The sequence below is a fragment of the Prunus persica genome, chromosome G4 (genome assembly GCF_000346465.2).
Source record: "Prunus persica cultivar Lovell chromosome G4, Prunus_persica_NCBIv2, whole genome shotgun sequence".
NCBI lineage: Eukaryota > Viridiplantae > Streptophyta > Magnoliopsida > Rosales > Rosaceae > Prunus > Prunus persica.
This window is the reverse complement of record NC_034012.1, coordinates 3,497,406-3,524,539: the sequence shown is the minus strand read 5'-3', so window position 1 is coordinate 3,524,539 and position 27,134 is coordinate 3,497,406. Positions and strand designations below refer to the sequence as shown.

At 37.6% G+C, this 27,134-nt stretch overlaps 5 protein-coding genes and 1 pseudogene across 7 annotated transcripts; 2 read left to right on the top strand and 4 right to left on the bottom strand.

The window, feature by feature from the left end:
• Nucleotides 511-1,257, bottom strand: LOC18779701. Its single transcript, XM_020562214.1, has one exon. It carries the CDS (start codon nucleotides 1,123-1,125, stop codon nucleotides 697-699), a length of 429 nt encoding a protein of 142 aa, XP_020417803.1. The 5' UTR covers nucleotides 1,126-1,257; the 3' UTR covers nucleotides 511-696.
• Nucleotides 4,847-5,619, bottom strand: LOC18780606 (annotated as a pseudogene).
• Nucleotides 6,154-7,014, top strand: LOC18780250. The gene has a single exon (XM_007213808.2). It carries the CDS (start codon nucleotides 6,154-6,156, stop codon nucleotides 7,012-7,014), a length of 861 nt encoding a protein of 286 aa, XP_007213870.2.
• LOC18780387 (pentatricopeptide repeat-containing protein At4g18975, chloroplastic) lies at nucleotides 7,174-10,318 on the top strand. 2 transcript variants are annotated; one of them, XM_020562116.1, is made up of 8 exons: nucleotides 7,174-7,663; nucleotides 7,788-7,926; nucleotides 8,028-8,099; nucleotides 8,236-8,336; nucleotides 8,554-8,650; nucleotides 8,843-8,986; nucleotides 9,519-9,731; nucleotides 9,899-10,318. In XM_020562116.1, the coding sequence occupies exons 2-8, from the start codon at nucleotides 7,867-7,869 to the stop codon at nucleotides 10,106-10,108; spliced, it is 897 nt and encodes a 298-aa protein (XP_020417705.1). In that variant the 5' UTR covers nucleotides 7,174-7,663; nucleotides 7,788-7,866; the 3' UTR covers nucleotides 10,109-10,318. The 2 variants fall into 2 exon arrangements, with proteins under 2 accessions (XP_020417705.1, XP_007211999.2); XM_007211937.2 differs by having other exon boundaries at nucleotides 7,174-7,686.
• Nucleotides 10,410-16,353, bottom strand: LOC18781277 (subtilisin-like protease SBT5.6). Its single transcript, XM_007213578.2, has 9 exons — nucleotides 16,125-16,353; nucleotides 15,834-16,026; nucleotides 15,536-15,724; nucleotides 15,114-15,225; nucleotides 12,314-12,875; nucleotides 12,100-12,200; nucleotides 11,622-11,979; nucleotides 11,321-11,537; nucleotides 10,410-11,185 (listed from the first exon to the last, which is right to left on the bottom strand). Exons 1-9 carry the CDS (start codon nucleotides 16,191-16,193, stop codon nucleotides 10,647-10,649), a joined length of 2,340 nt encoding a protein of 779 aa, XP_007213640.1. The 5' UTR covers nucleotides 16,194-16,353; the 3' UTR covers nucleotides 10,410-10,646.
• LOC18780844 (alpha,alpha-trehalose-phosphate synthase [UDP-forming] 1) lies at nucleotides 17,864-26,646 on the bottom strand. 2 transcript variants are annotated; one of them, XM_020561266.1, is made up of 18 exons: nucleotides 26,506-26,646; nucleotides 25,217-25,613; nucleotides 24,903-25,000; nucleotides 24,262-24,650; nucleotides 23,638-23,752; nucleotides 23,382-23,483; nucleotides 22,897-23,047; nucleotides 22,165-22,253; nucleotides 21,810-21,858; nucleotides 21,072-21,172; nucleotides 20,434-20,621; nucleotides 20,083-20,200; nucleotides 19,485-19,661; nucleotides 19,283-19,405; nucleotides 19,104-19,191; nucleotides 18,853-18,983; nucleotides 18,658-18,756; nucleotides 17,864-18,560 (listed from the first exon to the last, which is right to left on the bottom strand). In XM_020561266.1, the coding sequence occupies exons 2-18, from the start codon at nucleotides 25,590-25,592 to the stop codon at nucleotides 18,174-18,176; spliced, it is 2,781 nt and encodes a 926-aa protein (XP_020416855.1). In that variant the 5' UTR covers nucleotides 25,593-25,613; nucleotides 26,506-26,646; the 3' UTR covers nucleotides 17,864-18,173. The 2 variants fall into 2 exon arrangements, with proteins under 2 accessions (XP_020416855.1, XP_020416854.1); XM_020561265.1 differs by lacking the exon at nucleotides 26,506-26,646 and adding an exon at nucleotides 25,860-26,492.

Below are 27,134 nucleotides of genomic sequence, written 5' to 3'. Positions count from 1 at the left end.
AAATATAAATCCAAACACTGAAATATTCCATTGCTAGAAATTGAAATGTTTGAAATCTAAATTATGTCATTTTAGAATTCTATGTAATTTTCAATTCCTTTATCCAAACAGAGGGTAAAGATCTTGTGTTCAAATCTTTCCTCCTTCATTATCGCTTATATCAAAAAATAATAATAAATACACTGCGAAAGAAACAAAAGTGACAACATATATTTTCATGACCGCTACCAAATACCTGTCTGTCTCTCTCTCTTAAATTCTCACCGGAACCAGGCTGGTGATGTTGAGGTCTGCCAATACCAGACAAACCTCCACACTCGGACAGATAGAGTGTAGAAGGGGCGGTGCACTACTCACCCTTCTGCACACCACCATATCTCCATACATGAACAAAACCCACAACACTTCCTGCCCAACTTGCAATGTCAGGCTGCTGTTAGCTAACAAAAACCTTAAGCTGCCGGCAATAAATTTAAAATCAAAATATTGAAGCTCCACAAGAATTTTCAATTGCTTTTCCGAATCAACAATGAACTTTTAAATTTAAAAAAGAACCCAACAAATTCACAGTAACTGACATTTGACAGGGGAGAACCTTTGTAATTTGCTTTCCCCCCCTATTTTTCTCATCTAATGAAAAATAATTAAAGAAACGAATATTTCTAATTCGAAATTACAATTTAATTAATTAATTTATTAAGCTTCCAAGAAGCCGGTCATTCTGAGAATCGAATTCCGGACTTGACTCAAATCCCTTCCTTTAAGCGTCCGCCCGTTCCCCGTGCACACCGAGAACTCCATCTTCCCCGCAATACGACGCCGTACTATCACATGCGGCGGCACCATTTCTCCCTCGTCCCATTCCTCCTCCCTGTAATTATCGCCTTCGCTTTCGTCGTCGGCGCTGCCGAACCGGTCGAACGCGTTGTTTGGGATTTTCACCGGCACCGACTTGCTATTATCATTACTAATATTATTCCCCATTGCCTTCTTCTTCTTGGTGAAATTGGACTTGCTGTGGTGGTGAAGATGAGGCCGGAAATCCCAGCAGCTTTCGAATTCGTGATTGTCGGAGAAGATGACCTCCGATTCTTGGAACTCGTAGTCGACCACAGCCAGAGCCATAGAGCTGAGGATTTTGGAGAAATTTGATATCAAATTGAAAGTGAAAATGAAAGTTGGGTTTTATGACAAGTTTGGGGATTTGATGGGATTTATTTGTATATTTATAGAAGGAAGGAGGGAGGGAGGGAGGGAGGAAATGAAAATCGTAGCGAGTACACTTTGATTGTTATGTGTTGTCAGATGGCGTCACTGTCTAAAGGCTTTGAGTGCGGCCCCCGCCACCCTCTCTTTATTTCAATAAATTATTAATTTAATTTCATTATCTCTTTTAATTTTTAAATTTTTTTTTTAATACAAACAATATTAAAGAAGTGCACAATTAAACCTACACATCTGACGTCAGCATAATCAACTATTTGAGTTACAAACTCCTTACACGAGGAAAAAATTTAAACATAAACGCAAGAGTGCGGGCAAGAGCGCGGACTTACTACCCTAATAAACTAACTTGATTCACTTGTGCTTGATTATCTATCAGCTTTTCTAGCTTCCTCCCTGTTTTCATTATCTCACGGCTCTTCTCTCCTCTTGGCTAACTGCATATTTGACTTGGTGTGGTTTGGGTTGCGTTTTCTACTTTTTCTTTTTGGGGTCAAAATCTGGGTAGCTTTCTACTTTTTGTTCCAAATACGGATGCAGGGACTTGAATAACTGTGCACGCTTGGTCAATTGACATCCTTTTCGGTATGTCAAAATTAAAAAAAATAATTAATAATTAATAATATCTATTTATACAAATGGAAATGAGACACAGAAATATGTGGAATATATTGCTGGATTTTTTAAAATAATTTCTATTGGATAGAAAATGCAGAATGATGTCAATGCTTAGCAACACAGTGGAGAAACTTTGTGTTATGTTGTCATCCTCATTAAATATCTCAATATTTAATTCTAAGCTCAAATTATCTTTTTGGGAAATGGTTACAAAGCACAGGCTGTTTCAGAAGCATTGGAAAATAAACATGAGTCATAAATAATAAAAATACATAGCTAGATACAGAAATATGATTTAGGAAAATAAATGTCACTTTTGTATTGAATTTTGAATTTATTGGAGCTCCGCAATTTTACAACGACCCAGCAGAAACAAAAATTGATGGTGAAACATAATTGCATCAAGATCAAATAAGCGTCTAGGTTTAAATTCCAACCAAAAAAAGAAGAAGAGTAAGTCCACAAGAAAAAGAAAAAGGAATTTAAGATCTATTGTAGAAGATATTTGACGAGAGCTCGGCAACTATCAAGCATGTTTATAGGAAAAATAATATAATTACTGATTAATTAGCTACGAAAAGGCATATGTATAATAACTCTAGTATTTGGTTTAGTAATTTTCCTATGAATATAAATTACTAGATTTTAGTTTGATACGTACGGAACTAAAGATCTCAAGAGGATTTCATTTGTAATGTATAAACATAAGAAGCCACTGGACAAGCCGAGCCGAGTTGCTTGCAGTAAGTAACCACCCCTGCGGTGGTGACTTGTTGAGAGAGCTGTACCATTCAGCAATGATTGGGAGGCGGTAAAGGCGTCGGTGTAAAGCTAAGGATCAGCCAGCTCGGCGCATCCTACGGCTCATCCTGCGCTTGAGAGTGGGGCCCACTCCCGGTTCCCGAGAGCGTGGGTTGAGGTCCACCTAATTTATCCGTAATAAGGGAAGAATGATTTCGAATACGACAAGCCAGTGGAGGAGCGACACGTGGGAGATGACGTCACGGGCCACACAGGCGCAAGCTACACGAGGCGGAATCTCAATGATTTGTGCTTGGGTGCCACGTTCCCGCCGTTGTTTTCGTGTAATAATTGGGTGAAGCAATCTTTTTTAGGACTTCTAAAGTGGTAAGTCTTGGTGTTGATGTTCAGGAACCAAACAAAACCCATTAATAATGCCTATAGAGATAGAAAGAAAAAACTATTGTTGTTAACTTGTGAAAAGGAAGAAGGTGGACTTTTGAGGGGATATTCCCCTTGGTAGAGAGTAAGTTGTCATCATTTTAATCAAATATTGTTAGCCAACCTTGCACAAGTGAGGTAGGCTACTTGTATACAACAGTGAATCCGCTATCTTATACGCAAGTTCGAGTCCCATTTCTCGTATATTAGATTAATTTAGAGTAGTGTAGACTAAAAATATTATTAGCCCGCCTTTTGAAGAGTTGCAATATAAAATTAGAATCTGTTAAATTATCAAATTTGAACGAAGTGCTTAAATCGGTTAGTGATTCCAATCAAAATTTGCATTTCAATAGTTAAAATAGGAAATGGAGTTATGAACATACGATGAGAATGAATGAGACACATTTTAATCCAACTTTTGATAAAATAAATTCTATAACATATTAGTCTAATGCTTATAACCAAAACTATATAATTTGAGGTGATTTAACCAAAACAATATTATGAAAAAAACGAGAGCAATAAGCAAACAAACAAGCAATGCAAAAACCATAGGGATAGGGGCAATGTGGTCCACTAGAAAAAAAAAAAAAAAAAAAAAACCCTTTACACCATTGAGAAAGCTTTGAATGCCTTAGTTAGATAAACGTACATAACTCTTTTTAGTGAAAACGACTAGTTAAGCATAAGGTTTGGTATTGGTAGATAGATATTTGTAAGTATGTTATTCAATCTCATCTCTAATAAATGATTGAATAGGACTTCAATCTCATCTATAATAATGCGATTCAAAATATGTCATTTTTGTTAAACAAAAGTTTAAGAAGAACACACTAATGTAGTGGTTTGGAGTACTCCTAACATTCGTTTGGTATGTTATCCGCCCTTTCAATATGAAAGGTTTTTTTTTTTTTTTTTTTAAAGTGTAAGAAAGAAATGTTAAGTGGCTTGAATTAATGTAAAATAAAAAAATAAAAAATGTTGAGTGGCATTTGTTGTTATTCTTTCCTTAGAGTTATGGTAATATAGATGTACAAAGATATGAGGAGGTATAACAATGGACATACATTATGTTTTGGTCTGGCTGATATTCTACGAAACCTTATATCATATAAGCTGCATGTGATTCACTCCAGTTATGTCCAACATACGTAATATAATGCGTTCACATCATAACATTGAATCGTTTTAAAAAAAACACACACAAGATTTTGAGCTATAAATTATAAAATTTATAATTAGCTAGTTGTCACTAATTATAAACAAGAGCTTGAGTTATAAATTATAAGTTTATTAATTACAAAGCAAGCCATTAGTCCCAGAAAACCAGGAACTTTGAAGACCTTTTCTCCAACCGATTAAGGACTCGTTTGGGAGTGATTCTAGATAGGCCAATCCAAAATCACTCCCAAACGACCCTTAAATTCCCACAAAACATGGAATTTATTTGTTGTTTTGTATTTTGGGTTGAAAAACTCGTTTGGGTAAACATATAGGATGTCCAAGCCCAATACGTCTGGCTTACTCTGGACAGCTGCTAAATGTCCATAATAATATATAGCCCACATAAATTACAAATTCCAAACCACCGTTTGAGAACTTATTTTTTGGCACCATAAAGAAAAAAAGCATTTGACAAGAAATTGGCACAAGAAAAGTTGCAAAAATCCTCATACATATCTTCTCAATTTCAACACTAACATCAATGTTTTTTTTTGTTCGAAACTAACATCAATGTTTATAAGGGAAACAAAATGAAACATAAGACTTTTGAAATAAACTAGGAACATATATAACAACTAAAGGATGTGACTAAGGCTCAATAATCAGCTAGAGTGTGACGTGGGAGCACGTGTACCGGTCCAAGATCATTTAAACTATTAAACTCCTGGACGATTGGCTGCAGGGGAGGAGGTTGTGGTTTGTTCGTCTCCGGTGCCTTAGTTTTGAAATATATCTGCAATGTGAACATGTTAGAGTCTGGATCCCAGTTTGAGAAAAACTTATTGGGAGTGGTTTTGTCAATCTCTGTGCTAGGAACCCTAAAAGCAATTGTGTCGTAGGGTTCGGCTGCAAAGAGAAGATACTGGTATCTTTTGTCCACAGATTGAACTCTCTGCTCATAAGATGACATAAAACGGTGCCGTGGCTTCGCATTAAATTCAATCTCAGGATATTCAATCTGGAACAGAAGAGACCTCTGTTTTCATTCTTCCTCAAACTGCTTCGTCACTCGGTAACCAGGCCTACCAATTTTGACAGACTTTCGGACGTTCCCTTTGCGCTTTTGAGGCTGCAGGGGCTGAGGAGCAGGAGGAGCTTCTTTGGCTTCACGAGCAGCTCGCCGTGCCAAGTTAGTCTGATGGCTCTTTCCTTGCGTGTGGGCCAAGTAATTGCCCTCGTTCTTGTGCAGTGTCAAGCAAAGCTTGCACTCGTAGCTTCCGAGGTGGTTGCGCATGAAGTAGGGGTCTTTGGCGAGGTCGACGGTCTCGAGGGCGAGTCTTCGGAGACGCTCTTTGCGGTCGATGGCTTCGTTTTGGGCCGAGGCGGGGCCACCGCTGCCCGGCTTTGAACCCCATTCTCTGTCCATCTTCTCAGTTCTCAGTCACTGACTGATCCTCTCGGTCTTGACGGGTTTACGATTTGAGAGAATTATATTGGATAAGTAGTCCTTGAATATTTTGATTGTATGATGTTATGTTGATTAAAATATATAGTGCCTTAAGCTTTTTCCTAAAAGAATTATTAAAACCTAATTCTTGTAAGATTATGAATGAATTATGGTTAAAATATAGTGCCTTAAGGTTAATTATGGTTTTTCCTACAAGAATTAGGAAAGAAAAAAAAAAGCATTTCCTAATTCTTGTAGGATTATGATGAATTATGGTTAAAATACATAAGGTTTTTCCTACCAGAATTAGGAAAGCTTCTTCTCCTAATTCTTGCAGGATTACTAGGTCTATATATATAATAGTGTCACACAATCTTTTGCTTCATTCTACAACTTGTGATTAAACTCAGTTGGTCCTTGTTTGTTCTGCAAGCACAAAAAATCTTTGGTTTTCGTATTGTTGTTGTGTGCTTGATTTGTTTCTGGCCTTTGTTGTATTTCCTAGTGTTTCAATTATGAGTTGGAGAAGACAACAAGGTGAAGGTGGTAGCCACAGTGGTTACTATTCTCAACCGTGGAAGAATCATTGGAGTTCATTACAGAAGAAGAGAAAGCCACAGGATCACAGCGTGAGCGTGCCTGACTGGGAAAAGCAATTCTGTATGAGGGCTGGCTCAGTTCCATGGGGAAAACTCGTAGAAACAAAAAAGTATATGTCTCTCCACAAAAAAATTGTTCAATGGAACGATTCTGCTGGCGAGGAGGCATTCAACGATGCGAAAAGCTGGTTCTGGGCGGAGATCAACGGCCTTCCTTGCAACATATCTTTGCCGGATCCTGACGCTTATATTGATGATGTAGATTGGAGCTCGTCCAACATTGATCCTGAGGTGATTTTGGACTTGGAAAGGAGCAGGGAACCTAAACCCTACTACTATGATCATGGTCAAACCCTAGATCCTGAGGATGTTGTCATTATTGGCCTTCATCAGACGGTCTCAAATGAGACGGTTGCGTGCACATGGGGTGACTGCGATGAGGATCTGAAAAATAAAGAAAATGTTCATGAAAATCCTTGGGAGCCTGCTTCTGGTCATCAGAGCAAAGCTGCAGCCATGGGTGGAGGATGGGGCAGCAACACTTGTAACAAGTGGGAGAATAATTGCTCACGTGATGAATGGAAGTATGGTTCAAGGAAGACTAGTTATTATGGAAGAGGTGATCATGGAGTTTCTTGGGGAAATTTCAAGTCGGATGTAAATGGTGGCAGTTGGTGGCATAACTCAAGATATAAGAATTCGAGATTTCTCGGTGATGATGGTTATCAGAAAGCCGGAGGGCGGTGGAGGAAGGAGGAACAAAGTTCACGTTGGTGACGAAATGACCTGACTTGATGAGGAGACTTGGAAATGCGGCAAGTTTTGAGGTTTCAATACAGAAACCAGTTTTGTAATGTCAGCAAATTACTCACAAAGGATTATTAGTTTTGTACAAAGATTGATCATTTACAATACAATACAATATAATTTGGTGTTATTCTTTCTTGTGTTTTGTTTTTCTGATTCAGCCTAAGTTTTATATTAGAAAATTAAAATAAAATAAAATAAAAAGAAAAAAATCCCCTCTCCTTAGGCTGACTAACAGGCTCAGTGCGGTACATCTAAGTCCAGGCCCAAACTCAAATTAGCCCACACAAATGACAAATCCAATCCACATGGAAGTTCCTCTCTCTCTCTCTCTCTCTCTCTCTCTCTCTCTCTCTCTCTGTCCTTGCCTCTGTAACTTATGACCTCCACAGCTTCTAACGCTTAAAACCCAGATTTTTCAAATCCCCATGGTATGTGCGCTCTTCTATTTGCTAACAATTGAACCGACTTTTATGTTTATGCACCAAATATTCGGCTTCATCTTCAAGTTTGCTGAGTTGTTGATGCTCTCTAAGCTTCTTTCTGAATATACCCATTTCGCACCCTGCGCCGTCGCACCATCGCCGTCGCCATCTCCATCTCAGATTCATTTGGTTGGGTGGGTTTCTTACGCAGCTCAAGGTTTTCTTCTTATTCATTTGGTTGGGTGGGTTTCGTATTGCTGTACCTGTATCCGTATGGGTGCAACGATTTAAAGCGGTTACTGAGAATTTGTTTCACAGTGGGAAACTGTGTTGTGATAAAGGAGAGGAGACTAATGTGAACTGCTGAAAATATTGAAAATTAAAGAAGAGAAGACGAATGTTTGTGAGTTCCGGAAATTCTACTTCTTGTCAGTTCCCCTTACCAGGAATTGATCAGGTGAACAACTGAGCAACCTTATTCATAATTCGTCACATTTCTTTCCAACTCTACCTTATTCTACTTGGGTATTTAATTTCATTTCTTGGCTGACTCATTAGATGAAAACAACTGAAGCAGCTTTGTCATTGGGGTTTGGCTTTTCTAATTGTAGAACTTCTCTCTTGTGGAAGGTAACTCAATTTGTTGACCTCATTGTTGAGGAAAGCAAGAACAAAATTGTCATGCATTTACTTTCCCGCTTGATTTCTAAACCTTGGAAGATTTCATTTAACAGTCTTCATCTCCTTATCTTTCTTTTTCTCCTAGAGAAATTCTCTACATCACACGGTGTCTATAAATGCATTCAATGTCAAGTGCTCCTTCAAGCAAAGTAGACAACCTCTAACCAGTCCAAAAGCAATTGAGAAGTAAGTTTTCTATCTTTCTTTATAATTAACTTAATATGTGCTTTTCAATGTAAAAATTCAAATGCTTCAAGACACTGCTTTTTCGTTCAAATGCTTGGCTGCACTTTGTTTTAGTATAAACTGACATCTGTAGCTATTTACGAAATGTCATTTATGTAGTCATTGGCCTTTAGGTTGTGATAATGCTCCAAAAGGATGTACTTTGCATGAAATGTAGGAAAACAATCAAGAAGGTGGGAAGGAAAGAGCACCACTTATGGCAGAAAAGAGACTCGGCTGGGTCTGGGCAAAAGGCACTCAATCTCGTCAGAATTGTTAGTCTTCTTTCCCTTTTCTTAAGTTTCATAATCTTGCCTTTTCTCTTTCAAGCTTTATAACCTTATAAAACACGTTTATTGTTTGTATGGGATGTGTACCATGTTTTATTTCAAAGTTCCAGATTTTAGATAAAATGTTTTAGATCCTGTTGCTGCTCTGTTTTTTCTTCATTAACATTGAAATGACAGGTCTCCGGTCTTCCTAATGAGAAAGAGACAGTTTATGGAGCATTAGATAAATGGACAGCTTGGGAGACTGAGTTTCCATTGATTGCAGCTGTTAAGGCCTTGAGAATCCTAAGGAAGAGGAGTCAATGGGTGCGTGTAATTCAGGTATGGCTTCTTTAGACTGTACTTCGGATTGTGTAGAATTGGTATTGCTTTACTTTAGGTGCAACCTGCTCTTAATGACCCCTGTTATCTAATGAATGTTTTCTAGAGAATTCATGTAACTGTCAAACAAGTGGAAAATTCACTTTTTATGTAGTATACAAATAAGCTTGGTTCAACTTGAGACTTAATGTGCATAATTCCTTTATGGTATCATTGCATGTGGAATATAACTTATCCATGTTCAATCGGTGAACTAAACGTGACAAATCCACTTAACATGAAAACACAGAGGACGCCTTGAGGTGGCTTCGGATAATTAATTTATCCTTTCTAAGCCTTCTTAGGATCTTTTTTTCTTTAACCAGCCTTATTAGATGCTGGGTCTTCTCATTTTTAACTGTTCTAATGGTTTTAGGGATATAATTTTTTGTATATAGATTAACTTGTTTGATTAGCAAAAGTTTAAGTAAGGCCCCATAATAAGGCAAATGGATGGATGCATTATAGATGGCTAATCCTTAGTGCTGGTTAGGTGGCAAAGTGGATGTTGAGCAAAGGCCAAGGAGCAACAATGGGAACATATGACACCCTTCTGCTGGCATTTGATATGGATCAGAGGGTAGATGAGGCTGAATCACTGTGGAACATGATTCTGCACACGCATACACGCTCTATCTCAAAGCGGCTGTTTTCTAGGATGATATCTTTGTATGATCATCATGACAAGCAAAATAAGATAATAGAGGTAATGCAATTCCACCCCACTAGCATTTCCACCTCTTTTTTTTTTTTTTTTTTTTTTTTTCATGGTAAGGTATATTGTACAGTATTCTGGAAAAATGTCATAAGTTGAAGATGAATAGGAAATATCATCTTAATACTAAGATTTAAATCGCTTCCTGAGAAATTCAGGTATTTGCAGACATGGAGGAGCTGGGTGTAAAACCAGATGAAGATACTGTCAGGAGGGTGGCACGTGCTTTTAAGGAACTAGGCCAAGAAGAGAACAAAACACTTGTTTTAAGAAGATACCAGTGTAAATGGAAGTACATTCACTTTAAGGGTGAAAGGGTTAAAGTGAGAACTAATGCATGGGACGAAGACGACAACTTAAGCAACTGAAATGGACTTTGCTGGCATTGACTTGAGGATGCACAATCTCATCGTGATATCTGTTTTTCTTTTTTCTTTTTCTCCATTTTTTTACCCATAGATGAAGATATGTACAGATATAAGGTAAGATTCATTGCTACATGCTAAAGATAAAATTCCGTTGTAAGATCGACGATTCTGTATGCATCCATTTGAAGTAATGATAACTTTCTGAGATGAGCATATCTGGATCTTTTTATGTAAGTACATTATTTTCCTTAGATGCAGCCATTGTTGCATTTTTAAATTACGGTTTTGATACAGGGTGTTGTTAACATCAACTCTTGTTATCAGAGTTCTTCATCCTTTAGAGTTTTCTTATTATTCTTTTATCCTAAAAAGGGTGAAATAGGATTGAGACTCCATGGAGAAAATATTCCGTAAAAGCCCCTTGCTCCTGCAACCCCGTCAAGCACTCAATGCACAAAGAGTCCCCTATCTCTATTTTTGTATTCCTATGACTTGAATCAAAATCTAAAAGAGATGAAAGTGGCCACAGGAAGATTTGTTAAGCTAAAGACACTGCGATGGGACTCCTTACAGTATGGAGTCCATCAGTCCATGTGTACCACCCAAAGACATACTCATCCTTGTCATGCTTGCTAAGCATCTCTTTTCTTGCTTTTACTGTTATTGTGAAGCTCTTCTTCTGGCCAACATGATCAAAGAACAGCATGCTCGGGGAGGCCTTAACTGAGATTCCCAGAGGCGGTTTGGAAGTAAAGAAGTAAATGCTTTTGCCCTCTCCAACATTTGTGACTGTCCTCTTAATGGTGATGGCGCGATTGAGTTTGGAGATTGCAATGGAAGGGTAGTTCAGGTTGGTTGCTGTGGGTGGTGATCTTGGACACTTGAATTTCGGGTCAACGTCCTTGAATCCTCCTATGCTGCACATGTATAGAAGGTAGTCTCTGTATGAAGCATCGTATACAAGGCCAGGGTCTGCTGCCTTGGTGGGACGAAAGTGGCCAGAGCCATATGCAAAGGGAGTAGCAGCATTTCCTGATTCATCATTCAATGGCATATCCAAGTTGTTTCTTATCTCAGCTGCAAGGCAAACGATAAAAGTTGGACATCTTGGGTCATGACAATGCGATGCATACAATTATGATCAAACACAAACCGGTTTCTTTGATCAAGTGTCCTGTCATGCCTCCAAAATGTTCTAGTATTTAATTTTACCTGTGGTCATGAGAGCAGATCTTATGGCAGCACTGCTCCAACTTGGGTGGATTGCTTTGAGAAGTGCTGCTGCAGCTGCTACATGAGGGCAAGACATTGAAGTTCCAGAGTAGATATTATACTGAGCAACTCGGTGATCGATACCATTCAACTTGGTAGGTGGATCAGCCTCACTCCACGCTGCCAATATATTCAGTCCCGGAGCTGTGATATCCGGCTGCTCAGGTGAAGGAAGAGAGTATAAGTTTAAAAACCATTAGAACAAGGCTATAATCACTGCAAAAAAAGTCACAAAATTTACCTTCAGAATGTTAGAGTCAATGACATTGGGGCCTCTGCTACTGAAGGAAGCCATGAATGGAGCTGGCTTTGTATGCAAGACTGTCCTTGCTGGTATAATAGTTGCAATTGGATGCTTGGTAGAGTTGATGTATTTAAGAATTCTGTTAGCATCTTTATAAAGCACTGAAGTGGCAGGAAGAACATGAGCATCACATGCAATTTCAATCCCATTTGCTGCACTGTTGCCTAAGATAAAACCAACACCCCCTGCCCTTTTCACTTCCATGCCTTTTCCAATTCTCAGCCCACTACCTCTCATGCACAACACTATCTTCCCCTTAACCTTCTCAGGTGAGAGAGAGCCTGGAAGGCATTGTCTGCAGCCACGTTGGGTTTTACAAGTCATTAATTAGCTAATAAAAACAATTAAGTGACTACTAATCATCTCTCAAGAAACACATAAATTAATTAATTAAATTATAAATCGTAAACTTTACCCTGCCATATCTTTGGGCACACCAGTGTTGATAACATCTGCAGCATACACTAAAGGGTACATGTTATTCTCTTCCAGCTTGCTTGGGGTCACTGTTTCTCCCTGAATGTTGATTCAAAACATTTTCAGAACTACCATTTTTTTGTTTTGCTTAAAATTTTAGGAGCAAAACTAAACCAAATTATGCTTTAAAAGATATGTGCTCTTTTAATTACCTCAAGTCTGATGCCATTTCCAAGCACAACAGGTGAGACAAATGCCCGGTCGAGGCTACTAGCACCAACTGTGATGATCCATGGAGCTGGATTTGACAATGTAGCTGGGGAAGGGCCAGAGTTCCCAGCACTACATGCCACCACAATGTTCTTCTTAGTAGCATGCAATGCTCCAAGAGAAATGCCATCACTTGTGTAATTGACAGGATGACTTGTGCCAATTGATATGCTCAGTACATCAACACCATCGCCTATGGCATCGTCAATGGCTGCAAACATGTCTTCTTCAAAGCATGTGTTGCCATCCGCCTTGGACTGGCCTGGTATTGCCCAGCACACTTTGTATATGGCAAGGTGTGCCAATGGGGCACCGCCAGAGGCGGTGCCACGTGCAAAACCCCCCAGGGCCGAGGCCTTGGGAACGAGCCGTCCTGCCACGGTGGAGCTTGTGTGTGTGCCATGGCCATCCATGTCACGTGGTGATTGGTAGTCCTCTGAGGCATTTAGAGGGCCGTAGTTGTGCTCGAATCCTTTGAGGTAGTAGCGAGCTCCTATGAGCTTCCTGCAAAACGAGTCATCAGGGGTAAACTACGTGTCATATACTTGTGATTTAAGCACAATGTTTGATTATTTCTTAGCTAGTTTCACTAGCTGCAATGAAATTCCAAGTTCCACACTCAGTTAAAATTGTTATAAATAATTATACCATTGGGTCTTTCTTACAAGTTACAAACACATTATTGGCTACAAACTATGACTGTCTAACGATAAGTCAAAAAAATGGAAATGCGGGTTAGGCCAATATGTTCGTTCCCTTGAGTTTAATTTGGTCACTATAGTCTATAGTTTGTAAATTGTTTCAATTCCAGAAGATTTGTACACGAAATTACTGATAGTTGAGGGATCTTCTCGAATTAAAACAATTTGGAAACTACATGAACTAAATATGATGCAATTGAAAATATAAAGATGACAGTGAAACTTATGAAAACTACAGCCACTATAATCGTGATGTAGATGCAATGTGTAATCCAAATAGCATTACTCATATAAAGCTGAGATAACAGAAGTGAGCAAACACCACTGAACTGCCCAATTGAAGTGGTTTCTTTCTCTGAGAAGAAAAATAGTTTGAGAACTGCGCATAAATAATTGGAATCTGGCATGGGGTCCATACTGGTTTTAGGGTCACTTTCCAATCCCCTCTATAGGCTAGGGAAATGCCTGGAAGTCCAGGGTCACAGGGCAACAGCCAAAAGTTCACAAGATGTGAAACAAAAGCGTCCAAAATAGAATTAAATCAGTTATTTGTTTGATTGAAACAAACAAGCAAGGGATGATGGATGCAGGCCCAGAAATACTTTTAAAATTTCAGTTTACAATAATCCCAGACAACTATTTGTCAATTATGCAAGTCAAGTGGCCAGAAATATTTATCAATTATGCAGGGCCAGAAATACTTTAAAATTTTTATTTTCAATTATCCCAGACAAGTATCTATCAATTATGCAAGTCACTGGACAATGCTTCTTTCATGCAATGGAAGGAAAGGTACAAGAAGAACATGCATGCCAGCCAGGCCCACAAAAAATCTACTGCTATCTTCATTTGTTTGTACATAAACTAATTTTATAATTTGATATATAAAGAAGGATATATATTTTAATGCACTAATCGTTTTATTAGTTCCTGACAATAGACTCAATTTGCATTTGAGTACCTCAATTTTTAAGATGGTTCCTGTGGTCATTCAACTTCAGTTTCGTTAGGACAAATGGTCCTGTCGTTAATTTTGTTAACTTTTCTGTTAAATGCAGGGACAAAATGATCTTTTTGTATCAAAATTGATTAAAATATGAGTAAAATTTTTTAAAATAAAATTAAACTCTCTTCCCCCCCCAAATTTTTTTTTTTGGGTTGGTTTTTTATTTGATTTGATTTTATTGTTATTTTAAAGATATGATTTTTTATTTATTTTTTTATTTTTATCTAAAAATACCATTTTGCCCCTGCATTTAACAGAAAAAGTTAACTAAATTGATGATAGGACCATTTGTCCTAACGAAAGTGATGTTAAAGGATCACGAGAACTATTTTGAAAATTGATGTACTCAAATATAAATCGAGTCTAAATTTAGGAACTAATAAAATAATTAATCCTATTTTAATTTAATCAGTGATTAAAACTCTAATTCCTCGGTATCAGCAAAGGCTTCTCATTTCATTTACATTCCCAAAACTTACACTTCTGCAGAACCCATTTCTGTCAAAATATCCGGGAAATAAAAAAATCATGAACAACCCTCATTCAAAGTCAAAAGATTTGAGATATTTTTTATGGCATTTTTCATATTGTAAATTTTCCAAGTCAAAAGATTGGAACTTGGAAGGCATGCAATACTTCTATTGGCTCCTTCTTAACCCATCTCATGTTCTCTAGTGTGGTGGGGTCTAGGTCTAGGTCTAGGTCTAGCTAGGCTTCTAGGGTAAAAATCTTACCACACTAGAATCACCAAGTCAGAAAATTAAGTGGCAGCTGGAGAAGTATTTCCTCAAGACAAGAGAGAGAAAACATAGAAGACCACATGGACCCCCAAGAAATTAAAGTATTTGAAGTTAAATATGTGTTTCAAAGCGCAAAGTTAGCCATAAGTTATGGAATTAAAATCACTCCACATGTAAAAAACTCTAATTGCCTAAATGGCTGAGACCAGCACAATTAGCTGTACAGAAAAATGGCTACATATCAAAGAAAGTAGATGGAAGGAAGGAAATTAACAATTAAATTTAACAAACTCACCTGTTACAGTGAGATGAATTGAAACCAGGTCCAGATTGGCAGATTCCCTTCCATGATTTTGGAATGGGTCCCATTCCTTCATCACTAAAGCTCTTTGATTCTGGCCAGACACCTGATCACAATATCAATCACATCATCATCACATGCACCCAATCGTACCCTCTTTACCATGGGAAACACTTGTGAAGAACGAGAATAACACTATTTTGCTATTTGCAGTTAATTACAGTGTGTCACGTGTAATAACTTTTCACCTGGCATGCCGAGATAGCAAAACAGTGTTATCACTCTATCACACAAGTTTGTCTGCTTCCCGGACACACAAACACAAAGGAACTCACATGTGAAAATAGTCATTGGACAACAGAAGTCACATATGAAATTGTTTGATTATATTGATGTTTTTTTTATAGTTTCTTTACCACTGTCAAGAACCCCAACTATGATGTCCTTGCCAAATCTGGCTTTGGATAAGAAGTCTCCTCCCATCTTGTTGCTTGTCCAATGCCTCTCTTCCTCTTCCATTATGCCTACAAACTTCCATGACCTTGTGGTGTGCATAGAGTACTTTTTTGGGTGGCTAGCCCACACAGAAACAACTTCTTCCAACTCTGCACTTACCATTAATTTCTGCAGTATTAGAAACAGAGAGAGAGAGAAGAAGGGTTTTTCGTTTTAATTAAGCAAATCCTGAATGGGATTTTGATTCGTTTGGTTTACCAGATAACTGGGAAGCTTCATCTTGAGTGAGCACTGCTGCAAAGCCATTGATGCTGTGCTTGTAGCTGTAAAGCAGAGAAGCTCTGGCTTCTTCCTCTGTTTCTTTCACAGAGAGCAAATATGAGTGATGTGTGTCCTCAATTTCATGCAGAGCTTTTTCTCCACTGTGCTCACCAAAGTACACTATGTAGACCTGTCATAACCAAACTCCACCACTATAAGAATTAAAAAGGAAAAAGATGAATATAAAATGGAGCAAAAACAGATTTCCATAGCCAGAAGAAGAATGACCTGTTTTCGTTCTGCACATGAGGCTAAGAGAGGAAGGAGAAGGAGAGAGAAGATGAAAAATGTCTTCATTGGTACTGTTGAAGATTGTAGTGCATACAATCCTGGACCGACCACAAGTGCTTATATATAAGTTAAAGAATCTAAAACCAAATTCTTATCTCTATATCAAAGGTCCCTCATTTTTAGAGGAGGGACCTATATGAAATTTTGTATACATATACAATTATATTATAGATACATGTTTCCTACTAGCACTCATCTGCAGTGTTTACTTTATACTGGACTCTTCTTTCTTTACAGGATTAATTGACTATTATTAGTATGTAACGTAGAGCCCCTCATTATCAAGAATAAACAAAAAACAAAAGAAGTTTGACTCCTACCAAAACTGCTAATTACATCTTACAAGTGTTTAAAACGAATCTATCCATCCAAACTTCCAAACTAATCCAATTCAATCCAATCTAATTGTATCGATTTCAATGACTTCGAGCAAGATGGAGGTCCTATAAATTCATACACCAATATGATTGGATAGGTTTGCAGGTTTCTCCGCGAAAATTCGTTGAGTTCTGCACTTTTTTTAAGGTCTGGTTGTAAGTGTCATATTTGTGGCACAAAAGTATGTGATTTGTATTTGGTTCTCTGCAACAACAAAAAATTATGTTTCAAACTTACTTCTCTTAATCCAAGCTCGGATTAAATTTTCTTACAAAGAATAATATTCGAAACATTAGATGAAGACAAAGACAAAAGGGTAAAACCTTTTCAATCAAAGAACTTATTCTTTTTGCAATATGGACATATTAACTGTTCACTATGTCATCATTGAGTTTAATCTGTTCAAATTATAGCAATCATAATCGATGGGAAAAGGAATTGTCTTCGTGGGTCCAAATAATTTCAGTCACAAAAATGATGCAAGCAAATTTTAAAGTAAAATATATTTGTGTAGAGGGTGCTTAGGCCTTAGATGGGGGAGCTCCACTTGGTGTATAAGTCTAAAGTAAAATATATATTTGTGGGCTCAAAAGGAACCCAAAATTTCATGCACAGCCGATGGATTTGCCTGGATCATTGTACCCAATCGGCCCATGCTTACAACTAGCAGCATTGTCAATTACAAACTAATAATTCTCCCATGCCCTCCTATCTGAGAATTGGTGATCCCTTGCATCTCACGTTTCTTCTTGCCACCACTCCCCTTGTTATAACTTTTTTCCAAGGTTTGAAAATCATAGGATTTTCCAACTTTATATATATAGACGGTTTGGATCATTGAAATACAATGTCGGGTGCATCCTACAAGATGTTTATGCTGAATGACTTCTAAGATTTCACTTCTCTTTGAAATCTGCTTGTATGGATGACCTATATTATATGCATGCATGAGAAAGACATGGTACGTCCATTTCAAGAATGTCAAATGGTGGGCTGCTCCACTATGGGATTGTGGTCCTTGATTATATCAGCTCTTGCTTCACTGCTTTGCTTTGCTACTTGGTTGAAACGTGAGACCTTCTCAATGTTTATAGCTAATTACCCATAAGCTATAGGGGGTTCATGGTATATGGGAAAGCTGCCAAATTAAAGTTGGACTTAATATTTGGGGAAAAAAAGACTTGGCAAAAAAAGCCAGAGAAAATAAGATAAGAAAATCAGAGCCTGATCTATAGGCTATGCCAGCCTGCTAAAGTATGATAGCTAATCAAACAAGAAGCATAGTTGCAAAATTTGGATTAATGTGACAGGAACCATATCGATTTATTTTTTCTTCCTTTCAGCTTTGTTCAAATTTAATGAATAATCTGAATATTTATATAAGCAATACCTTGTTTTCTTCTAGCTACAGAATTAACGTTTTGTGGATCTCAAAACCCGTCTAGCTAGTCGAGTTGGAAATTGTAGGGGAAGAAATTGGTGTGTATTTGTGAAAAAAATCTTGCAATTAATGTCACAGCAAAACCATGCTATCTGGATCTCAATGCTTGGTTCTGCACCTTTTGGCTTGAGCAGCATTGGAATTAGGCTGTCATATGATGAACTCCGTTATGAACCCTCAGCCAGCGCTTTCAAGAGAGTGACAATGTCATCCGATGATCCAAGGAGATATCGTGCACTCGATCTCTTTCGTCCAACAGCACAAGAGAAGTAATTGTCACCCTTGAGGTCAAGCACTGAAGAACCTTCATGCAGAGACATTTTATCACGAGTTAGTGTTGGCCTCCAAGCATTCCCAATTCCATGAACCGTAGCTCTCTTTTCCAAAGTTGACAAGGACCGTTGTTTCTTAAGGCGAGCTGCTCTGGAACCACTTTTAGTTGTGGAAATCCTTGGCACAGATGTCATGGCAGGATTGGCTGCCGTAGGTCTAGGAACAGTTGGTGGTGCCTCAGAAGGAAGCTCTGGTTCAAAAAATGTGTAGACATCTTCGTCCTAAAGCAACGAATCCAAGTGCGTGACAAACTCTTCAACTATTAAAAATTCTATGGCAAAAATGATGATTAGGTTAATAAGTCAAGAAGAACCAGACCTTTGGTAGGAAGTGCCCAATACACAGGACATAATCAATTGGTGCTTTCATGCCTTTGTTATGGACTATTTCTCCTAAAATACGATCAATCGCTGCACCCTGAAAATACATGGAAGCAACACATAGGATCAACAAACAGGACAGGTTGATCTAAAATATGGAAATAGGACTCCCATCTAATTAAAATGCATGTACCTTTGTAACACCAACTGCTCGGACCTCCACGGATCGACCACCTTGGACAACATCAACAGATGCATTTGAGATTGGGCCTGTCCACAGATGCTGCAGCAGATCTCTTGCTTGGATCCTTCCAAACTCAATGTCTAATATTATAGAAATAGTGGCAATAAGTTTATAATGGAGGAAACAAAAATGTAGCAGTATCGCAGATTTAACCAAAATAAAAACAACTATAATAAGAAGAAAGACAACGACTCTGCTACCTGCATACTTGTAGTTCCATACAAGTGAAGTTTCACGAAGCTCAAAATGAGACCGCGGTGTTCTCTCAGTAAAATACTCAAAAACATGCTGAAATCCAGAACAAATGTCAGAAATTTCAATTTACAAATGAAATTCATTCCAAAGTCAATGAAGACTGTTATATAATTGCTAAATGAACCTTGACGCTGTCGACCCAATCCATATTTAAATTTTCTGGCATTGTTGTCATCCATTCTCCCATTGTAAGACGTAGGAACATCCCGTTTTCTGCTGCCAGCCACATGTTGTAGTCACCGAAGTTCTGCATAGCAAGCTGTTAGTCCAAAAGTATAACATGCAAGGGGCTGGAAACAAAGGATTGCTAAAGAAGGTAACGGTACATCATCCAAGACACTTCTGTCACTTCCGCTGAGGACAACAATTGTTGTCTTTGAGTCATCACAAAGCTTTTTCAAGGGTTCCTTGAGATCTGGATGCAATTTAAGTTCCATTTCTCTAATTTGACCACCCCTTCTTCCGAGGGTGTCCTTTGGTTCAGTCAAAGTGGCATTGAATCCCTGCAATGGAAACACAGTGACGATGAAGATGAAGGAGATAATCTAAATTCGGGGCCTAGAAACCCCTTCTCCAATCCAAGTCATTAATTGCTACGACCATTTCAAATTGGAGTAGATTTGTGAAAACTTGCTTGTTTTCACATATAAGCAAAAGGGGGGCAAGCACAAGCTTGTAGGGTAAGTTTGAGTTAGTAAAATTGACAGATTTTTTAACTCATTGAAAATAATGTTATTCTGACATTGTTTCAACTACTTGTACTTATGCAAGTAAAAATCAAAGTATGCTCCAAGAAAGAGTTGCCCACAAAAGAGTCTTGAATATACATTTATGTCATGACATGTCCTACTTAATTTCCACGTTCTAAATAAAAAATTCAACTTCCAGTAATGAAAAAGAAGAAAAAAAGCATTGAGAGCATACCAGTATAAGTAATCGATTGCTGGATTGCAAATAACGATCAACTGCTACTTGGATTGGAAGTAAAGGAGGAACTTGCCTCGTCCTTAGTTGAGCTTCGACAATTGTGTCATTGAGTTCGCTACATAAATGAAAAATTCACCATTAAGCATGAACTTGAAGAAACGGGGAAAGAAATAGAGTGGAAAAGCTATGTAATAGCAGAAGAACTATTTTTGAATTAAACATCTATTGCCCTTTAATCACTTTTCTTATCTAGTGTTTTCACAATTAGCTCTAAAAGGAAAATACACGAACATGAGTTATAGTATAACAATCTATATATATATTACAGCACCATGATTTGATCAACACCTTACAAAGGTTGCAGCCCACTCCTGAGACGTGTGAGTTGTTACATGCATGAAGTTATGTTGGTGACGCTTTTCTCTTTCATCAGCTGGCATATTTAAAGCATAACCTATGGAAGCAGCTACTTCTGTGACATTCCACGGGTTCACTAATATAGCCCCTGCACCAAGTGACTGTGCTGCACCTGCAAACTAGAAAAGAACAGAACGATCAGAACAGAAATTGCAACTTAAACAACTATGACTCTAATGGTTAGTGACTACAACTTGATAAATCTTGTATCCATACAATTATAAGATTTTACTGTGATGGATTAAAAGAGAAGCTAAGACACCACTAAAGTTCTTCCTCCTGCTTCCAAACAGCAAACGTCAAGTAAGATAATACTTCTACAAACCCCTGAAACAGGATTTAATCCTTTTATCCACCATCATATTGCTTACCGACATTTAAGGTCACATTTGCCTAGTTTCTGGAAACCTTAAAACGGTCTAGCTGTTACTGGAAGCGCCATATGTATCTCTCTCTCTCTCTCTCTCTCTCTCTCTCTCTCTCTCTCTCTCTCTCTCAAGTGTTTTTTTTTTTTTGAGGTTTCATTTGGAACAATATAATCAAAACTGAATCATGGGATTTTAAGTTACCTCACTTAGAATGAGAACTCCTTTCTTGGAAGCTTGGCAAGCAACAAACTCATAGCTCACAAGATTCATTCCATCCCTCAAAGATGTAACAAGGGCTACATCTGAAAATAGTAGTCAAAGAAATTAAGGAATATTACCCGTGCAAAGTCGAAGTACATAAACCATGTTAAAGCATGACAACCTAAAGTTTGGATAAAGCAAAACATAAAATCATTTTTTTCCTAAATAGAGAGGGCAGGGAAAGGTGTTTCCCCTTCTACAGAAATGGAGACGGCCAGTTGTTAATACACACCATCCATGGCCTGGGCGCCTGGTCCTAAATGGGCCACCCACAATTAGATAGACAGTGCGCCCTGTAATCAACCCTCTCCATTTCAAAGTCGGATCCAGAAGAACATGCATGCAGTGCATCCATTTTGGAGGAACTGCTACACTTAAACTATCAGTAACTGAATATTGATAGATTCCAATTAACAGTTCAGATGTACAATGTTATCTTGACAATTGAATGATTTATTCCATTATCAATATCAGCACATAGTGCATTTTTATTTTTGTTGGCTAGAAATTGAAGAAGTATTATTTCATTTAACACTTTAAATGCCTCGGCCACCTCATATTGGGGTAAACAAAGATTATCCAGTGGTTTGTCAAAAGAGGCAACACTTCAGAAAATTTATTTATCATTAAAGACAACAATGATTAATGCAGTGTGTGTTACGGCACAAAAATGAGTACCAGTAACAGCGTATAGTGCACATAATGCGTGAAAGTCAAGAGATCGATCCTGTAAATAAAGAAAAAGATGCTTTAGAAGTCTTCACATACGATACGAGTTAAGAACACTAGTTGAAAGAGGAAATTTATGAGAAAATGAGCCAAAATCTCAATCATTAGCATGATGGTAGTCTAATTTTAGCTTCACATCTCCCACACAGCTTCATAAATTTCTGGAACTGACAAACCAACTTAGACAATTCATAATTCAATCCCACACAGCCAATCAACGAAATCTCTTGTTCCATTTTATATCTAGTATTGCGAAAGATACTTTACAGATATAAAATTGGAAGTAAACAAGATAAATACAAACCAGATGATGTATTGGAACAGCAGTAAGAGTTCCAAACCTCCCATTAATGCGTCCAACAATCTCATGAACCTGGCTTGTGAGCTTTTGATCTGTGACAAAAACCACATAACATAAACGCATATCAGATTCTTCAAGGTGATATTGAATTTGAATTTTCATCGTAGGGCTATCAACAGAAGGACAAGTTATAGGGAAAAAAGGAGATCAAACCAAACATTGATGAGTAGAAATGCAACAATTTATATATAAGTTCCATGCACTTGATATTCACACAAGTTAGTGCATTTAAGTTCTAGAAAGCTTATTGAAAGATATACTCTGAATTCTTAATGTACACATTTTTCTCCGACTGTCCTACATACTCCTGTAATAACTAAAGACTTTTAAGATAATACATATACAGCAGGCCAAGTGGGCAAACAAACCTAGAAAACAATGAAAAAACTGTTAATACACATGCATTGTAAAACTCATGCTCTAAGTTGCAGAAGGTTGCACCACAGTAACAGATTAATCTGAATACTATTTATTTTACACAGTAATTAGAAATTCAGTACTTCTGCACTAATCTAGAAATTATAATAATAAAGAACAATATTACATTGTAATATGATCCATTAACTGTCCAACTTCCCCATGAAGCAAGTAGTACAATAGAATAGAATAAATATGGAACACCATAAATGAATAAATACCAACTTAAGGCTTCAAATATATTGAGAAGGAACCTACACTCAGGAACGTCTGTTCTTGTCGGTACAGCAATTTGCAGCAAGACTACTTTATCACGCCATTTCAAATTTTCCTCTAGAAATTTTTCAAACGCCAAAATCTTTTGAGGAATCCCCTTAATCATATCAAGACGATCAACGCCCAACATTACCTGTCAGTAGTTGACTGGAACAATTTAAGTATTTGAAAATGAAATGAACATGGGCAATGCAAGCTCGTAAAGGAAGGCCATGGACTCAGAATTGAAACCATTGGCACAGAACAAACTCATTTGGTCATGTGTAGAACCATGAACAGAGGACACAATCATTAAGCAGCAGGCACAAGAACTAGGGTGAACAATGGGTGTGTTTCATGAGTATGCCTTTCATAATAAATTTAATGTAGAAGTTAAGATATAATGGCATAGGATGCAGTTCAATTAAAATCAGCAAAATAACGAAATGGTGATTTTAAATTTTAAGGGAAAATGTAGTAGTTCTCACCTTTCTGCCAGCAAATCTTTCTTTCAGTTCTTTCATGTGCTCCTGGACTTGAGGGAGTTCTAGAGCTCGAATGAAGCGATCTGAGTCTATCCCAATTGGAAACTATAGTTTCAAGGGGGTAAAAATGGGGTATCATGAGGATGATTAAGTGATGGAGAGTTCATATTGATAAATTTTTATATGCTGATAAAACATCTGATTAACCAGGTGAACAGATAACCATCTGGAAAATGAAAAAGTGAAAGCTTATACATACAGCAGCCACGCGAGTCAGCTTTCCTTGATCCTCTACTCCTTCAGGTGTACCCTCTAAACCGAGAATACGAGTGCAAGCACTAACGAAATGCCTTGCATAATCATAGGTATGGAAACTGGAAGTTGAAAAATCCGCCCATCAAAACTGGCGTGGTCTTCAGACATAACATAATATGATACCATACAGAACACATTTCACAACAGAATACTGACAGAATTTTATTGTGTAATGACAGCGCAAAAAATAGGCTGCTTAAAATTTATTCACTATGCAAATTAAGGGCTATTGAATTTTCAGTATTAAAGAAAATAAAATTGGGGTGCCTGACAATAGGAAAACACTTCAATTAACTGTGAAATCTTAGGAAGGGTATGTGCAATGTAATCGTAAGTTACAACTTGGATCAAGCTCCTTGAGAAACTTGACACGAGGCCTTGGATGTCACCATTGCAACAATTCTATTATTTCCAATTTCAAAACTGGAGGAAATCTGAAGAACTATAGGTATAAGACCTCAAGCATCACATATGTAACTAATTAATTGTATGAGATATTATGCAGAAGAAGTAATAATAACATGTGACAAGCATTTTGAAACACTTTTGTGGAAAATACATGTCTTACCCAACCAAATCAGCAGCAAGAACAGATCGCAACAATTCTGATCGAGATGGCAGTGTCCTATGTATTTCTGAGGAAGGAAAAGGTGTGTGGAGAAACCAACCAACTTTCATTTTGTTGTTATGTTCTTTTAGGCATTTAGGAAGAAACATGAGGTGGTAATCGTGGCACCAAACAACATCTCCATCCAGGTAGTGTTTGTGCACAACATCAGCAAACATTTGGTTTGCCTTCTTATATGCATCAAACTGAGATTGGAAACTTCGGGTGGTTGCAAGGCGGTCTTCTTGTGGAAGTCCAAGATAATGGAAAAGTGGCCACAAGATGTTGTTACAATAACCATTGTAATATTGATGAACAATTTCTTCGTCAAGAAACACTGGGATGCACCTCTGCAATAAATAAATTAAAGTTTTTCTTCCTTGATGCATAATCAAACAGCTTGTATATGTGTGTGTGTGTGTGTGTGTGTGTGTGTGTGTGTGTGTGTGTGTGTGTGTGTGTCTGTGTGTGTGTGTGCACTTCACATGCCAGTGTGTCCGTGTTTTGAGGTATGTGGAAGGGGGCAGAGGTGACATTATAGATGGCCAGCTTATTAGCTTGAATTCTATGAAAATTTCAAGAGGAGATCAAGAGTTTTGAACCTTTTCAGCTAAAGCTTTAGTCAGTGCTTTTTGTCCAACACTATCAGGTACATTTACACCAGCCCAACCAATCCATCTTGCATCAAACTCCTTCACGCCTTCAAGAAAACAACAAAGCCTAATATAACCTTTGATGCCATTATGGAATTTAACACATGCATTAAACAAATGAAGGAAAGACAAATGATGCAAACACTATTATCTGTAAACCTAAAGTAAGCTCTTTGAGGTACTAAAAAGAACGCAAATAAAACAAAAAGGACAGCATGCACTGAAAACAAGAAGGATAAGACCAGATGATTATTATCATTTACCTAAAAGTGCACTGACTAGCCCTCCTACACTCATCTCAAGCTGCCATGAGTCCTCACCCTTCCTAACTGCAGAGACAGGTAACCTGTTAGCCACCACCAATAAACGTTGCTTAGGAGCCCGTCCCTCTTTCCATTCACATCCATCGGCAAAAGCTTTTGCCGCAGCAACCCCTTCCGGAAAATCTTCCTCACTAAATAGACCAAAATTTTCACCCTCAGTCAAAAAATTATCATTCCCTAAGAGTTCTGCCTGTCTGTTTCCATCTTCAATTGGATGCAAAACGCGGTTTGATCTCCTTAGCTCTCTTTCCCTGAGAAGCCTTTCCAATCTACTTCTGGGTGTGGAAGGATTGCAGTTATAATTGTTTCCTGGCATATGCTTGTCCTGCAGAGAAGGCTGCAAGCAATTTGCAAATTGTTATAGGTGATTCCTGCAATATTCATCTACTCATTCATGTTGTATATCAGCTCTCATACAACAAACGTTTCTAGCTGATCATTTATTCATACTCAAATCACTTCAACACAGATACAACTAAAACTGAAAGCACTCAAATTGATACAACATATTTGTTAAGTGTGTAAGTCTCACAAACAACATGCATATATGCAAGCACAAGCAATCATCTTTCTTCTGTATTACCTATTTTCGAGCACATTTTCTATATTCAACCACACATGTCAAATACTGCAATGGATGAAAGTGCTTGCCATAGTTTTGTTCGATTGTCTCCCTAGCTTAAAATAATCTTCAATATAGTTTTGTGGACAACAATTATGAACCAAGTAATAACAATTTAGCAGCAGGAGGATACTGCAGTAATTCAGATACTGTAAAGGAATTGACACTTCAGTGAATATCAGTGGACAGTGAAATCAAAATGGTAAAAGGAAATAGAATAAGAAAAGTTACACTATACACATTATCCAGAGTCCAAGAAATTGCAGAGATAAAAGACTCTTGATCCCAGCTAAAGTGATAACATGAATATGATTGTTATACTTCTGCACAGTAAATAAACTCAAGTAACAAACAAAAAACAAAAATGCCCACAATAAAATATCACTTAAAAAAGAAAGAAAGAAAAAAAATCGCATGATCAAATTAAGGGCGCATGTCACGACAAAAATTAAATCCCGTCAAAATTACACAATGGTGCATATAATAAAATATAAAAAAAACACAAGCCAAGAATCCTGGGAAAAAAAACAATGCAACAATTCCAGGAAAGACAAAAACTTTATGAAATAAAATAGAAAATGGAAGAAACCCAATAGAGGAGTCTGACCGGAGAGTTATGCAGAATGCAGATCTCAGTTGGATTCAGATAGTGTGAGTCTCTCTCGCATTCAAGACGAAAATGTTAGAGTGACCCTTACCCTGCTTTTTTTGGTTTTTGAAAAAAGCAGAGGAGAGAGGCCAAGTGGATATAAACGTGGGAGCAAGTTGGCCAACCGATATTTTTGGGGGTGGCTGTGGTCACACCAAAAAATGCAGAAAAATCTCAAAAAATCAATCCGATTGTGATGAAGATGATTTTAGATGAAGATTATCCATATATAGCTCTAGTCACCGAAACGAAAAGGAAAAGAGGCAGAGCATAGATTGTTTTTGTTTTGTTTTGTCTTTGGTTAGGCCATGCAGTGCACTGCAGATGAACTATGTTATATATATGTGCAGCTTAGGAGTTAGGACTTAGCAGTGAACTATGTTTCTATGTGAATATAGCACAATATCTTATTATTATTATTATTATTATTATTATTATTATTATTATTTTTGGGTACATTTATTCTCTTGATTTAATGCAGAAATTAAGGTAATAGTTTAAAGTATATGAAGGAAGATGTTATCGTACTCTAAAATAGTCATCATCCCCTCCTTTTTTTCAAAATTTCTTTGAAATAAAATAACAAC

What these genes read in the sequence shown, in the direction of transcription:
- LOC18779701 (XM_020562214.1), bottom strand. Translation starts at nt 1,125, where the DNA reads ATGGCTCTGGCTGTGGTCGACTACGAGTTCCAAGAATCGGAGGTCATC.
- LOC18780250 (XM_007213808.2), top strand. Translation starts at nt 6,154, where the DNA reads ATGAGTTGGAGAAGACAACAAGGTGAAGGTGGTAGCCACAGTGGTTAC.
- LOC18780387 (XM_020562116.1), top strand. Translation starts at nt 7,867, where the DNA reads ATGTTTGTGAGTTCCGGAAATTCTACTTCTTGTCAGTTCCCCTTACCA. An exon ending in CACTCAATCTCGTCAGAATT is followed by an intron (nt 8,651 to 8,842) that starts GTTAGTCTTCTT and finishes TTGAAATGACAG; the next exon opens with GTCTCCGGTCTTCCTAATGA. An exon ending in AGCAAAATAAGATAATAGAG is followed by an intron (nt 9,732 to 9,898) that starts GTAATGCAATTC and finishes TGAGAAATTCAG; the next exon opens with GTATTTGCAGACATGGAGGA.
- LOC18781277 (XM_007213578.2), bottom strand. Translation starts at nt 16,193, where the DNA reads ATGAAGACATTTTTCATCTTCTCTCTCCTTCTCCTTCCTCTCTTAGCC. An exon ending in GTGCCCAAAGATATGGCAGG is followed by an intron (nt 11,980 to 12,099) that starts GTAAAGTTTACG and finishes ACGTGGCTGCAG; the next exon opens with ACAATGCCTTCCAGGCTCTC. An exon ending in TTGACTCTAACATTCTGAAG is followed by an intron (nt 11,538 to 11,621) that starts GTAAATTTTGTG and finishes TCACCTGAGCAG; the next exon opens with CCGGATATCACAGCTCCGGG.
- LOC18780844 (XM_020561266.1), bottom strand. Translation starts at nt 25,592, where the DNA reads ATGCCAGGAAACAATTATAACTGCAATCCTTCCACACCCAGAAGTAGA. An exon ending in CTTGCTGCTGATTTGGTTGG is followed by an intron (nt 23,753 to 24,261) that starts GTAAGACATGTA and finishes TTCAACTTCCAG; the next exon opens with TTTCCATACCTATGATTATG. An exon ending in TTGGGCACTTCCTACCAAAG is followed by an intron (nt 18,561 to 18,657) that starts GTCTGGTTCTTC and finishes TCGTTGCTTTAG; the next exon opens with GACGAAGATGTCTACACATT.